This window comes from Notothenia rossii, assembly GCF_949606895.1.
Source record: "Notothenia rossii genome assembly, chromosome: 5".
Lineage (NCBI taxonomy): Eukaryota > Metazoa > Chordata > Actinopteri > Perciformes > Nototheniidae > Notothenia > Notothenia rossii.
In genome coordinates, this window is record NC_136903.1 from 87,666,338 (window position 1) to 87,682,010 (window position 15,673).

Here is a 15,673-nt window from a genome sequence, read left to right on the forward strand (position 1 = left end):
ATGCCGACAACCAGTTAAACTACATGTGCAACAATGAGGTATCAAGAAAAATAAACGTGCCGAGATGAAATGAACTGATTCTTGTGAATTAAAGGACATTTTAAAGAGCGAGATGTGTGTTACCGATCCGATGATTAGCTGCAGCAGCATCTCTCCGGTGCTGGCGCTGGTCACCAGGACCGTGGTGGCACAACCTGAAACACACGATGTAATGAAGGATTTTATATGATGGGAATTGAGAATCATCAACATGCATCAGAGGTTTGATCATCAACCTGTCCAGATGTCCAACGTTACTCTCTTTTATATGCATGTATGCTTGGGCGTGCAAAAACACACACACACACCTAAATGTGTGCAATAACCTGTTTGTCACATTCTTGGGTTCGTCACTCGTCCGTTACTTTCAGGTTATTCTTCCAGTAGTTCTACTTTGTTCAGTTTTTTGTGGTGTATAGTAACTAGTAAATACAGTAAGTCTGTAAAATAAACATTACAGTAGAGTAAAGTAGTATAAAATGAAATTAAAAGTCTAAGTAGTGTCTCTACTTTAAAGAGTCCTCTCCTGCTGATGTTCAGGTGTATATCAGTATGTAGTGTCTCTACTTTAAAGAGTCCTCTCCTGCTGATGTTCAGGTGTATATCAGTATGTAGTGTCTCTACTTTAAAGAGTCCTTTCCTGCTGATGTTCAGGTGTATATCAGTATGTAGTGTCTCTACTTTAAAGAGTCCTCTCCTGCTGATGTTCAGGTGTATATTAGTATTTAGTGTCTCTACTTTAAAGAGTCCTCTCCTGCTGATCTTCAGGTGTATATCAGTATGTAGTGTCTCTACTTTAAAGAGCAACACCTCCTGATATGCCCCCTGCTGGAGCAACCCTGCACAACATCGGACTTGGCAGAGTTTAATGAGAAGGGACAGCAATGTGTTCAGCTGTGGCTGAACCACATCTAACCAAGCCCTGTAACTGACTGCCTTGTGGACACGATAAGAAGAAGAAGACTTTAAAGAGTCCTCTCCTGCTGATGTTCAGGTGTATATCAGTATGTAGTGTCTCTACTGGGACATGTCTCCATGCTTTAAAGTTCAGAAAGCTCTTTATTTTTCTCATACTGTCTGTGCTGCAGCACCTCTTTTCACCCTCTGTCTGAAACCAGAGCCCAGTCTGCTCTGATTGGTCAGCTAGCCGGCTCTGTTGTGATTTGGTCTTACCTTTGTAGTCGAGTATGTCCTCTGTAAAGGCCAGCATGGAGGGGAACACGCTGCTGATGCACAGTCCCAACACACAGGTGCCGATGAAGAGGAACACACAGCTGGTGTAGAAGATCATCAACAGGCACTGAACCAGGATCACCCCGAGCTGAAAGAAACATGGGTAATTATAACTTAACAGAAGTCTGCGGTTAACAACAATAGAGCAAAGTACTTGCTGTGCAAAACGTGACCCATATTACAGTAAATATCAACAAAATCAAACACGTATCGGACTAGTTTCTACACATTTCAACAAGAAAATTACAACGATTGTATCCAACTGCACAGCAAGCATATTCATAATTCCATAAAAAGATAACTGACAGCAAATATCTCCATGGAGAAAAGCCATGACTGTGAGAACAGCAGCAAAAACTGAGTGCAGAAAAGCTGAACACAGGTGGAGACAAACAAATCTCCAGGTTCACTTGGAAATATATAAAGAGAAACTCGGATTCTATAATCAGGAAATAAAAAAAGGCACGACAATCGTTCTTCTCTGACATCATTAATAAAAATAAAAACAACGCACGTGCCTTGTTTGCTACCATCAACAGACTACCAAACCCCCCAGTGTCAGTAGCCTCAGAATTTCTATCCACCAGGGCGTGCAATGATTTGGCCTCCTTCTTCACTGACAAAATCATGCAAATTAGACAGGCAGTCAGAGCCTCTGCATCAGGTACAGCAAATGTCCCTGTGTTCACCTAAAGCCAATTCAGACACCATGTCACAATTCCGTCTGATAAATGCTAAAGACCTGGAAGACATTATCCAACATCTGAAATCCTCCTCCTGTAGCCTCGACATCATCCCGATTTTTCCAAACTGTTTTTCATTGCTTGGCCTCAGATATACTACACATAGTAAACAAGTCTCTTCAATCAGGTGTATTTCCACAGGCCCTGAAAACTGCAATAATCAAACCGCTCCTAAAAAAGCATAACTTGGACAAAACCATAATGAATAACTACAGGCCAATATCAAACCTTCCTTTTTTAAGCAAATTGATTGAAAAAGCAGTTTTTCAACAGTTGAGTAATTTCATGTTTTTAACTGACGGTTTTGATGTGTTTCAGTCGGGCTTTCGAACAAACCACAACACTGAGTCTTCACTTGTTAAGGTCTTGAGTGACATCCATTTGAACACAGACGGTGGCAGAATATCAGTGTTAGTATTATTAGATCTCAGCGCTGCCTTTGATACTGTTGACCACAACATATTGCTAGACCGTCTTGAAAACTGGGTGGGAGTTTCAGCAACAGCTCTAAACTGGTTTAGCTCCTACTCAAAGGACAGAACAAACTTTGTCTCAATAGGCAATTACAAATCAACCCTGATAAATATGTCATGCGGGGTTCCTCAAGGCTCCATTTTAGGACCTTTGCTTTTTAATATTTATACGCTACCACTGGCTGAAATTATTAAAAACAGCGATCTAAGCTATCACATCTATGCAGACGACACCCAGATTTATTTTAACACCGGGAGACTACTCTCCGATTAGAAAACTGAGCAAGTGCATTGAGCACATCACTGACTGGGTGACTCAGAACTTTCTCCAATTGAACAAACAAAAAACTGAGATAATTGTTTTTGGAGCAAAGAAGGACCGATTACAAGTAATCACAGAGCTTCAGTGGGCAGACTACAAAGTAACTCACAAAGCAGGAAATCTGGGAGTAGTGGTGGACTAAGACCTGAATTTTAACAGTCACATTACAACAGTTATTAGGTCTGCATACTACCACCTGAAGAGTATATCAAGGATTAAAAAACTAATGTTGCGACAGGATTTAGAAAAACTTGTCCATGCTTTTATTTTCAGTAGACTGGACTATGGCAATAGTGTCTTCACAGGGCTCACTAAAAAAATCTATCAGAAAGCTGCAGCTGATTCAGAACGCTGCTGCTCGAGTACTCACTGACTCTAGAAAAGTGGATCACATCACTCCGGTTCTGAGATCATTGCACTGGCTTCCAGTCTGTCAAAGAATTGATTTTGAAATGCTACTGCTAGTTTTTAAATCACTAAACTGCTTAGGACCGAGGTATATAGACGACCTCCTCCATCAAAGCATCCAGGAGTCTCAGGTCTTCTGGGTCGGGTCTGCTCTCTGTTCCGAGAATAACCACTAAACATTGAAAAGCAGCTTTTAGTTATTATGCCCCAACAATTAGGAACAAACTGCCTAAATCATGCACGTCCGCCGAAAACACTTCCTATTTTTAAATCCCGACTAAAAACGCACCTATTTGCGAGCTGCCCATACTCACACTACAGTATGCCTTTTCAGTCATGTATTCTGTACCTGCTGTGTTTATTTATTTAATTTATTTCATTACCTTTGCTTATCATGCCTGTTTTTAAATGCCTTTTTTAATAATGTATTTGTCCTGTATTTGTTCTTACATGTCGTTTGCTTTTAATCTGTAAAGCACTTTGAATCGCCAAGTGCTGAAAAGTGCTATATAAATAAAATTGCCTTGCCTTGCCTCGCCTTGCCTCGCCTTGCCTCGCCTGAATGTTGATGTTGTCTTTTCCGTATGAAGGCCACCATAGTGTTTTTGAGCCAAAATAGCTCAGTTGGGAGAGTGTCTTTGTCTGGTGGACATGTAGGTGCATTCATTCATACCTGCAATTTAAACCGTAGAATAGCTGGTCGGATGATCAGTAACAATGTCGTTTTGTTTTCCATCCTACAACCTTTCATTCAATAATACTAAGTTGCAGTTTCAGGCGAAATGAGAATGATCCAGGCACATCTTTGTTGTAAAAATGACTTTTCAGAAAGTACGTACTTGAAGTAATACTAGATGGGCGGACACATAGCACTTGACTAGCATATCCGCAGTTTTACATTGAAGGTAGGGCTGCACGATATTGGAACAAACTGACATTATGAGTGCACCTACATGCCCACCAGACAAAGGCAGCACACCTCTTGGCTTGCACACTGGTGACAGCTTCAGAACAACTCTATATATATTTAACACCAACCAAAGAAATACACAAAATCTCAAAGCAAACAGTGCCAGCATAACTTTCAGGTTTCCTCACATCATCCATGAGTACAATTCACATGTCAGACCAGTAGAAGGCATAGCTCTGCAAAAGTATGTGCTGATATTCACAGTGTACACAATGAACCTACCTTTACAATTCACTGTGAGAATATTCAAAGACAAACAGAGACATTTAGTAAGTAATACTATTCTGTTGTAAATAAAGGGCCTGTATCAAGTTCTCGCCTGACAAAGCAGTTTAGTTTGGCTTAAAGATGGTGTTGTTTGTTTAACTCCTGAATCATCCTCTGCTGATGCCACATCACCCTGTTAGGTGCATGCACGCCCAGTTCAAATATTTGGTCATATTCTTCCACACAACAGCTGGTCATGAGCTGTATTGTTGCATGAGCTGAATCGCGATACTAGAAAAGACATTGTGGCATACAGGTCAACGTGGGAAACCCTGTGTCCTCTCTGCACTGAGATATTAAAGGACACCTATTGTGCTAAATCCACTTCTCCATGTCTCTTCTACATCAACATGTGTCCCCTCTTCCTCATGTCTCTTCTACATCAACATGTGTCCCCTCTTCCTCATGTCTCTTCTACATCAACATGTGTCCCCTCTTCTTCATGTCTCTTCTACATCAACATGTGTCCCCTCTTCTTCATGTCTCTTCTACATCAACATGTGTCCCCTCTTCTTCATGTCTCTTCCACATCAACATGTGTCCCCTCTTCTTCATGTCTCTTCCACATCAACATGTGTCCCCTCTTCTTCATGTCTCTTCTACATCAACATGTGTCGCCTCTTTTTCATGTCTCTTCTACATCAACATGTGTCCCCTCTTCTTCATGTCTCTTCTACATCAACATGTGTCCCCTCTTCTTCATGTCTCTTCCACATCAACATGTGTCCCCTCTTCTCCATGTCTCTTCTACATCAACATGTGTCCCCTCTTTTTCATGTCTCTTTTACATCAACATGTGTCCCCTCTTCTTTATGTCTCTTCTACATCAACATGTGTCCCCTCTTCTCCATGTCTCTTTTACATCAACATGTGTCCCCTCTTCTTTATGTCTCTTCTACATCAACATGTGTCCCCTCTTTTTCATGTCTCTTTTACATCAACATGTGTCCCCTCTTCTTTATGTCTCTTCTACATCAACATGTGTCCCCTCTTCTTCATGTCTCTTCTACATCAACATGTGTCCCCTCTTTTTCATGTCTCTTTTACATCAACATGTGTCCCCTCTTCTTCATGTCTCTTCTACATCAACATGTGTCCCCTCTTCTTCATGTCTCTTCTACATCAACATGTGTCCCCTCTTCTTCATGTCTCTTCCACATCAACATGTGTCCCCTCTTCTTCATGTCTCTTCTACATCAACATGTGTCCCCTCTTCTTCATGTCTCTTCTACATCAACATGTGTCCCCTCTTTTTCATCAACATGTGTCCCCTCTTCTTCATGTCTCTTCTACATCAACATGTGTCCCCTCTTCTTCATGTCTCTTCTACATCAACATGTGTCCCTTCTTCTTCATGTCTCTTCTACATCAACATGTGTCACCTCTTTTTCATGTCTCTTCTACATCAACATGTGTCCCCTCTTTTTCATGTCTCTTCTACATCAACATGTGTCCCCTCTTCTTCATGTCTCTTCTACATCAACATGTGTCCCCTCTTCTTCATGTCTCTTTTACATCAACATGTGTCCCCTCTTCTTTATGTCTCTTCTACATCAACATGTGTCCCCTCTTCTTCATGTCTCTTCTACATCAACATGTGTCCCCTCTTTTTCATGTCTCTTCTACATCAACATGTGTCCCCTCTTCTTCATGTCTCTTCTACATCAACATGTGTCCCCTCTTCTTCATGTCTCTTTTACATCAACATGTGTCCCCTCTTCTTTATGTCTCTTCTACATCAACATGTGTCCCCTCTTCTTCATGTCTCTTCCACATCAACATGTGTCCCCTCTTCTTCATGTCTCTTCTACATCAACATGTGTCCCCTCTTCTACATCAACATGTGTCCCCTCTTCTTCATGTCTCTACATCAACATGTGTCCCCTCTTCTACATCAACATGTGTCCCCTCTTCTTCATGTCTCTACATCAACATGTGTCCCCTCTTCTTCATGTCTCTACATCAACATGTGTCCCCTCTTCTACATCAACATGTGTCCCCTCTTCTTCATGTCTCTTCTACAACAACACGTGTCCCCACTTCTTCATGTCTCTTCTACATCAACATGTGTCCACTCTTCTTCATGTCTCTTCTACATCAACATGTGTCCCCTCTTCTTCATATCTCTTCTACATCAACACGTGTCCCCACTTCTTCATGTCTCTTCTACATCAACATGTGTCCACTCTTCTTCATGTCTCTTCTACATCAACATGTGTCCACTCTTCTTCATGTCTCTTCTACATCAACATGTGTCCACTCTTCTTCATGTCTCTTCTACATCAACATGTGTCCCCTCTTCTTCATGTCTCTACATCAACATGTGTCCCCTCTTCTACATAAACATGTGTCCCCTCTTCTTCATGTCTCTACATCAACATGTGTCCCCTCTTCTACATCAACATGTGTCCCCTCTAGAGCACCATTGAGTTATTTGTAACCAACTCTCTCTCAGAGGGGCGTGGGGAGGGGCTCCCTATTTTCATCTAAAGTAGCAGACAAAGAATCAGCACTTTGGAAACAGGGCTGAAACAGAGGGGATTATGGGTAATGCTGCAATGATCTGTTTGGTGTTTGGAGCCAAACACGTCAGACATGTTTTGTGTATATCTGAGACTTATAATATAGTGATGAAAAACAGTATAACAGGGGACCTTTAAATCTTCGTTCATACCAGACTGACGGTGAGCAGCCTGGGAGCTGGGTATCTGTAGGACAGGTAGATGAAAGCCAGTCTTCCCACTGTGATGGAGGCCCAGAATATGCTGTCCAGATAGCCTGCAGTCCTATGACCCATCAGCAGAGGAGGGGACACTGCGTAGGTGTAGACGAAGCCAGCGTAAGAGCCCTGCAGCACAACAAATAAATCAGGAGGTCAGCATGTTTAGTGCTTTGAAGGATGTAAACAGGAAGTACTGATGCCATGTTTGCAATTTACCCATGGATGTGATACTGAATGACATTTTAAAACGGATCGATTGCTCTGAAAGTTTTGAAGTAAAAAGAAATGATTATGATTCCAACAGGACTTATGGACAAAAGAGAGAGTTTAGAGTGGTGCAGTAATGAGTCCTAAAACCAGGGAATGGGTTAGCAGTTTTCCACTTCCTGTTCCCTCGTCTCAAAGTCAACTGTTTTTGAATGTGTTTTCGGTTAGAAGCTTGATTTAAGGTCTGTGGCTGTTGTTCAGCTTTGATTCTGTTATAAGTCAGATAAGGAGGCACATGTCTTTGCAAATTGTAACCATCAGGAACCAAGGGTCTTTAACTAATAAACTGCCGAGTGACACATCCAATGCTACAGCTTGTACTTCTTTCTGTAACATATTTATGCCAAATCAGTAACCAGAAAAGCTGTCCGTTCGTTGGCCTGTCCATTTTATCACATGCAGTATCATTAGGCGCGTTCACACCGCAGTACTTTTCCCACTTTAGTTCCGATATAGTTCCGAAATGTCGTGTTCACACCAAAAAGAGCCGGAACTGAAATGAGTTCATGAGAACCTTTTTACCCCCTTTTCAGTCCCTGCTAGAGAGCAGGGACTTTCGTGGGAGAAAAAGGTTCCTATGTCTGATTGGCTGGGCGGATTGCAAACCACGCCCCGTAAAACTCCCAAAAAGTTTTGTGAAGCCGCCATTTTATTATCCTGGCATTAGCATTATTAGCATTAGCATTATTAGCATTAGCATTATTAGCATTAGCCCAGCGCACAAACGCAGAAAGACTAACTTATGGCAACACAAAAGAAAACATGGGAGCGGTGGAGATGAGGAGGTGTCGGCGTTCTGGCGATTTACTCGGAAGGCTTCAGTAGAAGCTGCTGGGAGTCCCAGCAGCTTCTACTGAAGCCAGTCCCCAACTCCGGGGACTTCCGGCCGGCGACTCCGGGTGGCAGTATACGCCGTGAAGTTGTTTGCGGCCTGCCAGTAAACCCAAAGCAGAAGAAGAAGAAGTGACGTCAGCGGCTTCATTTGCCTAGTCCACCCCCAGGAATTTATTCCGGTGTGAACGCGATCTGAACTTAGTTCATGAGAACTAAAGAGTTCTGATGAACTAAAGTGGGAAAAGTACTGTGGTGTGAACGTGCCATATGTCTCTTCTAATGTACCCCTAAGAGAACGAGGAAACAAGTGTACGGTTTACATAATGTAGGTTTATATGTGTATAGAGTTGTAGGAAGTCTCACTATTATTCCATCAGTGATGAAGACGACGGCCCCACCGAGAGCGTGGAGGAGGAAAAAAGTAGCCGGGCGACCTCGGAGTTTGGCAAGGTTACAGCAGTAGAAAAAACTCTGATGACCTATAGGACGAAAATAATACTGAGGTAAGTAATTTGAATTGGGTACAGCGAACACAAACATTCATCTATATGCCTCACCTTCATCACTGTCCTCAAGGGGGCTGCTGTTGGACTGAGAGTCGGCTCTCTCAATGAGGCGTGTCCCGGAGCTTGAGCAAGGCACCAGTCTCTCATGGCACATCAGAGCTAACACTGCTGCTGGCACTGGGAGCTGCCACACACACACACACACACACACACACACACACACACACACACACACACACACACACACACACACACACACACACACACACACACACACACACACACACACACACACACACACACACACACACACACACACACACACACACACACACACACACACACACACACACACACACACACACACACACACACACACACACACACACACACACACACACACACACACACACACACACACACACACACACACACACACACACACACACACACACACACACACACACACACACACACACAGAGGATATTGTCACCTGTCAGCTGATTCTAATTGTAACCCTCCCTTTATAGAAGTAGGCTCCATTCCACTTTGGTGCTGCAGCACAGGCAGTATGAGACACATAAAGAGCTCTTTGAACATTAAAGCATGGAGACATGTCAGAGTAGAGACACTACATACCGATATGAACCTGAAATGGAGCAGAATAGGGCCCCTTTAACTCTTCATCTAAAAAGGCAATATGGACGATTACAACCATCTGAAGAAATGCCAATAGAAGAAACAAACTGAAAACAAAGAAATCAATCTTTGAAGAGAAGCTAAAGCTGAATATAAATGTCATGAAAACATGAATTATCTAGTCATGAGATGCCTGAATTGTACGATAAAGCTCCAAAATAATTAGTGTTGCTGATTTGCTGTTGTTGTTGTTGTTGTTTTGGCCTTTAATTCCATGTGTATCCCCAACCAATGTCACAGAAATGTTTTAATTCAATACCAAAAAGATGAAGGAAGACATGAAAAGCTTTGAAATGTTTACTCTGTTTTTAAGCCATGCTAGCATCGTGAATTTAGGATTGGCAGTTTGAGTTGGTTTTGAATATCTCAACAAAAATAAGAACATTTGAGGTTGGAAAAATATTTTGACCAGAGACACAATAATTAGTATTGCTCCTGACTTTATGACATGTAAGCCCGTAAACAGATCATTTATACCAGCATGCACTGTATACGATCCTGTAGCTTTAGTTAACATTAGGCTGTCTTTGGCTCTTTTCTGCTGTAACAAATGTACATTTCCCCTCCACTGTGGGACTAATAAGGGTATTCTGATTCTGATCATCAATCATACGTGTTGGGAAAATACTGAATGTCCTCTTCCAATCTGAGAGTAACATGATGACAAAGGTATCCCAACTGTAGCTGTGTACATACATTTAGCCGCGGTGAAACTCGAGCGATTAGAGCGAAGCGAATATTCGCATCGCGTCTGGTGTGAAAGCAGCATAAGGAGAACAGACCGTTGCTAAGGAGAACCGACCGTTGCTATGGAGGATCAAGGGACTATGTGCAGTCATAAACGTCCTGTAAATGTATCGTCAGCTGTTGACAAAAAATCGTTAGTTTTCCACATCCAATGATATGACTGCACATCGTCCCTTGATCATCCATAGCAACGGTCTGTTCCCCTTAGCAACGGCCAATTGGCAAAAATGAACCACCTCCAAATTGACCAATCAGAATTGAGTACTCTACTAATCTGTTTAATAAAGTTAGTTCTTCTATAGTGTTTTTATTACGCGTCATGCCTACAGGAGCAAAGTATCTTACCCAAGGACACTTTGACATTTTGACTACAGGGGTTGGGGATCTGTTGGGAAAATACTGAATGTACTCTTCCAGTATCAGAGTACCATCATAACAAAGGTATCCCAACTGTAGCTGTGAACATGACAGGATGTGTGATTACCTAGAAGAGCATCAGGACTGTTTGAGGCATATGATAGCTATGTGATTAACATGATGATTCAGCCTCTATGGAGAGAGACATATGACAAGCATGATCATTTCTGACGTGGAGCTAATCTGAAGTAAACATTGAATACTGCTTTCTATTCCTCCATCTAGTGACTGTGGAACTCCCTCTCTTGGATATCAGCATGTGAAGGACACTGTTCAGGAACTAGTTGATGCTCTGTATGTGATGACTACTTCCATTCTGGAGAGGATCACAGATACATGGATCCTGAGATTGAAGCTCAAGCCGGGCACCAGTGATATTATTCCAACAATACGAAACATGAACTCACATTGATCAGAGCGATGATCCAGAAGGCATAGGAGACCCTGGTCATGACCACCCCCTCGGTGTGCAGAGGATACTGGGAGATGTTTGCGATCGCGCCCCCCTGCCCCACCAGGCTGTTGCGGAGGTGCCCCAGGTCCGAGGCAGATGATGAGTTCAGGGTCCAGTTTGAACACAGGACACACGAGTCGTCTGACAGGAAAGGATCAGCCACCAGCGGACTGACCAGCGCTCCAACGCCTATGAAGAAATGCAAGGCCTGAGGCGGGACATGGGTTCTGATGTGAGATTAATTAGTATTTGGTCCGAGAAAACCTATGTTTTATTATTTTGGCTCTGTGCAACAATAGATTTTTCTCTGGGAGCAACTTTTTATTACATTTTTTAGTCATCTTCACAAAAATAAAAAAAAGTTAGCGTAACAATTAATAATCAACACTTTCTCAACACAAGATTTCCTCGTTGTAAACTAAGTTGTCCATGAGTCCTCTCCTCATCATCTCCCCAAAGGTCAAGGTGTGCATATATGTACAATCTTATTTTGAATGAAGGATATAACCAGGTCAGAAGCTCGCTGTATAGCCTCTAATGTTCCTGCTTTAGCGCTGTTTACAGATGTGATTGACATAAGGTAATCAGATTACATTACTTTTATATTATGATACTCAGATTAGGTTACATTTTTAAACAGGTACAGTTTTTTGTATTAGTACATTTTTTTTGATTGAACATCTTAGAAACAAAACAAACTATAATAATTATAACAAAGAAAAGCAAAATAAAAATAACGTTCAGGGTATTAAAAAATTCATTCTTAAATAGTTTCATGTTCAAAAGGGGCAAGAAGAAGAAGAAGCTTAAAAACGTTCCTGGACCCCCCAGTAAATCTAACGGACTACATTTAAAAAAAAAAAAAGCATTCAAGTTGTCCCTAAAGGTTATTTTTTTAATTTAAATTGGATATTCTATCCAACATGGATATAGCTTCTTTCTTTCACAGCAGCATTGGAGCAGTTCAGTTGTGCAGCATTGGATCAAAACAAAATAAAGCTTTCAGTACTCGTTAGCTTACTGCTACAATTAGACACTGCGCCCACTCTGTTGCCAGGTTTGAGAGAAATAAGCAACCAGGTCTATGAAAACAAGCCCCAAAGAAGCAACACATACATAATGTTCTGTCATTTGAAACCAAAACTAAGGCCTCAGGATGACTTTAAGACTTGAACATGGTCATTTTTGTTTTGTAACATTGAATATAAAATTTAAAAATTAAAAAAAAATTAAAAAAAAAAAAAAAATCCTGATCCCCGATTTTTTTCTCCCGATTCCGATCTTTTGAAAATCACGTGATCGGCTCCGATCCCCGATCACATGATCGGATCGGGACATCTCTAGTTCCCTCCCCCCCTCTCTTCCCCTCCTGACCTGCAGGAAGATGGCCGAGTCCCTCTGGTAGAGCTTCACCAGCTGGAGGTTGGAGATGGTGTCGATCACCCCCATGGCCAGACCAGCGATCGCCATGGCGACAGACAGCAGCGACACATGGTTACAGAGCGGGATGATGGAGAACACGAGAGAGATGATGAGCGAGCAGGAGAACAGCGCCCACAGGGAGGACAGGAGTCTGAGTGGGACATTTTACATAGACATATTTCAAATTCAGAAGTAGGAATGTGGCCCAAAAGAAAACCAAAAATAAAATGCAGTCTTCCTATAATGTATTTGTCTTTCTTTTAAAATGTATTCTAACATTTTAATCCTGCTAGTAAACCCCATTTTTAAAATGTAATACACTACATACTGATATACACCTGAACATCAGCAGGAGAGGACTCTTTAAAGTAGAGACACTACATACTGACCTGAACATCAGCAGGAGAGGACTCTTTAAAGTAGAGACACTACATACTGATACACACCTGAACATCAGTTGGAGAGGACTCTTTAAAGTAGAGACACTACATACTGATATACACCTGAACATCAGCAGGAGAGGACTCTTTAAAGTAGAGACACTACATACTGATATACACCTGAACATCAGCAGGAGAGGACTCTTTAAAGTAGAGACACTACATACTGATATACACCTGAACATCAGCAGGAGAGAACTCTTTAAAGTAGAGACACTACATACTGATATACACCTGAACATCAGCAGGAGAGGACTCTTTAAAGTAGAGACACTACATACTGATATACACCTGAACATCAGCAGGAGAGAACTCTTTAAAGTAGAGACAATACATACTGATATACACCTGAACATCAGCAGGAGAGGACTCTTTAAAGTAGAGACACTACATATCTACATCCAAACATGAACCTGAAAATGAGCAGAATAGGACCCCTTTAAATATGTTTCACTCCTAAATTATCAATGACATTAAAACATGAATTTCCAGCGTATCGTTGCTGCAGTAAAATCACCTTCATGGCTGTTTCTCCCTTATCTTTACTTATCACACCTCCACATTATCTTCACCTTGTATTCTTCTCCTTTCCTGCCAACTTTCCACTCTGCTTTTAACCTTGTCCTGGGTAATGTTTGATTTGTAGGGAGATTTTACCCAGAGCCTGGGACATAAGGGCACAACAATATTATGTTGGACATAATTAGCAGAGCACAATGACTCTATATCTAACAGTACACGGCAAACTGAACTTGAAATAGATCAATATTATACAATGTTTAAATAAATAACCTGTCCTCAAACAGGATCCACTTTCACACTTTTGAGGAAATACAGACACCTTGAACAGCTGTCTGTCATTTGAATGTTACATATTTGCAAGTCAAATTCAGAACACTATCTTTCTAATCTAAACAAATGGTTTAAGATTCCAACCCATTGCAGCTTTTTGGTCGACACAATGAGTCTTAATATGAACACTATAAGAATAACACGTTTCTTCAAACTTGATCAATACACCTACTCTAAAGTAGGCCTAAAAAGCATCACGTCGCCAGACCGCTGTAAGCTAAATGTATTCATTTCACCTTCTTATAACTTTTTTTTGTGTTTAATAATAAAAAATTGTAGGTACACTGTTAGATATAAAATCTTAAATACTATGGCGACTAAACAAGTAGTTTGACTGGGTTATAACATTCCTTTACATCGGCAGACAGAAAACATATGGCGACTACACAGTATCTACTACAGACTCATTAGTCTTACTATGACTCTGAATATTATGTGAATATAACATTATTTTACATTTCATCATTGCACAACATAAAAGTCCCCCTTCTGCTCCAGTAGGACTCAGATGTTGCTCTTTTTTTGTTCATTTGATGTTTGGGTATTGTTTTGTACATTTTTGTGTTTCCCCTTATTTTTTTCCCATGATACTGTCATACCATGAACGGAACAAATACAAACAATGAAAAGTAGGCTTAAAGCAGCTCACCAGAGGTGGGAAGTGGTGGAGTACAAATACTTCGTTATTGTACAATTTGTCTGGTATCAGTACTTTACTCCACTACTTATTTTTCTGACGACTTTTTACTTTGACTTCTTACATGTTGAACACAAATACCTGAAATTTCTACTTCTTACATTTTGAACACAAATACCTGTACTTTCTACTTCTTACATGTTGAACACAAATACCTGTACTTTCTACTTCTTACATGTTGAACACAAATACCTGCACTTTCTACTTCTTACATGTTGAACACAAATACCTGTACTTTCTACTTCTTCCATTTTCCAAACAGGCTGGTTCCTTTAGTTTGAATGTGTGTTTGGTGGCGTTTAGAGTCATTGCGTGCCTATTGATTTGAACACGATCCGTGTATCCATCATTTCCTGGTCTTCTCTAAAGAAGAGGGACCAATGAAAACGTTGTCATCTTGCCGTTGTTCAGCATGGAAACATTCATTAGCTAACAATTACATTATTGTTCTATTAATATAAAGGGAGGTCAGGTACTCTTAGTTATGGGTACTTTTTACTGAAGTACATTTCGAAGCCCATACTTCTTTACTTTTACTTAACTTGAGTAAATAAGTTTAGTCAGTACTTTTACCAGAGCATTTTTAAACACGAGTTTCCATACTTCTACTTGAGTAAAGGATGTGTGTACTTTTGCCATCTCTTCAGCTCACTCACGTTTTCTTGAAGAGCCCCCCCAGGCTGCTGCCCACCAGCAGGAAGAACTGCTGGGAGAAGAAGACCCAGGTGATCTGCTGCAGGCTGGAGTGGGTCTGACAGCGGAGGTCCAGTACCGTGGGGCCCAGGAAGGCGATGCACAGCCCGAAGCTGAAGAAAACACTCCAGTAGGTGAGCGTGTATTTCCAGTGGCGCTTAAACAGCGCCCAGATCCGCTCGTCCAGCAGCTTCATGTCGGAGCTTCACCTCCGGATCTCTGCGGAGCTTCTCATGAATCTGCCTCAGTGTGAGCAGCTCTGTCAGACAGACCTCCACTCACTACCGGAGGGGAAAGTAAACACAGTCTGACCAGTCCGGGCACTTTCACAGTTTAGTGCCACTTAGCTGACTGATGGACGAGACGCTGATTGGCTGATAAACCAATGTACCGCCCACTGGGTGAATGCTTACAGATCAAGTGATGAAGTTGGAGCTTCTGTAATTATTGTTTTTATTTATTATTGA

General features: G+C 41.4%; 1 protein-coding gene across 1 annotated transcript; it reads right to left on the reverse strand.

The window, feature by feature from the left end:
* Positions 1-51: 51 nt before the first annotated feature.
* Positions 52-15,673, reverse strand: mfsd4aa (major facilitator superfamily domain containing 4Aa; the record flags this gene model as incomplete). Its single annotated transcript, XM_079685689.1, has 8 exons — positions 15,170-15,673; positions 12,477-12,675; positions 11,056-11,310; positions 8,836-8,968; positions 8,642-8,757; positions 7,130-7,303; positions 1,213-1,360; positions 52-194 (listed from the first exon to the last, which is right to left on the reverse strand). Coding segments are annotated over exons 1-8 (1,401 nt in total), but the record flags the coding sequence as incomplete, so codon positions are not given.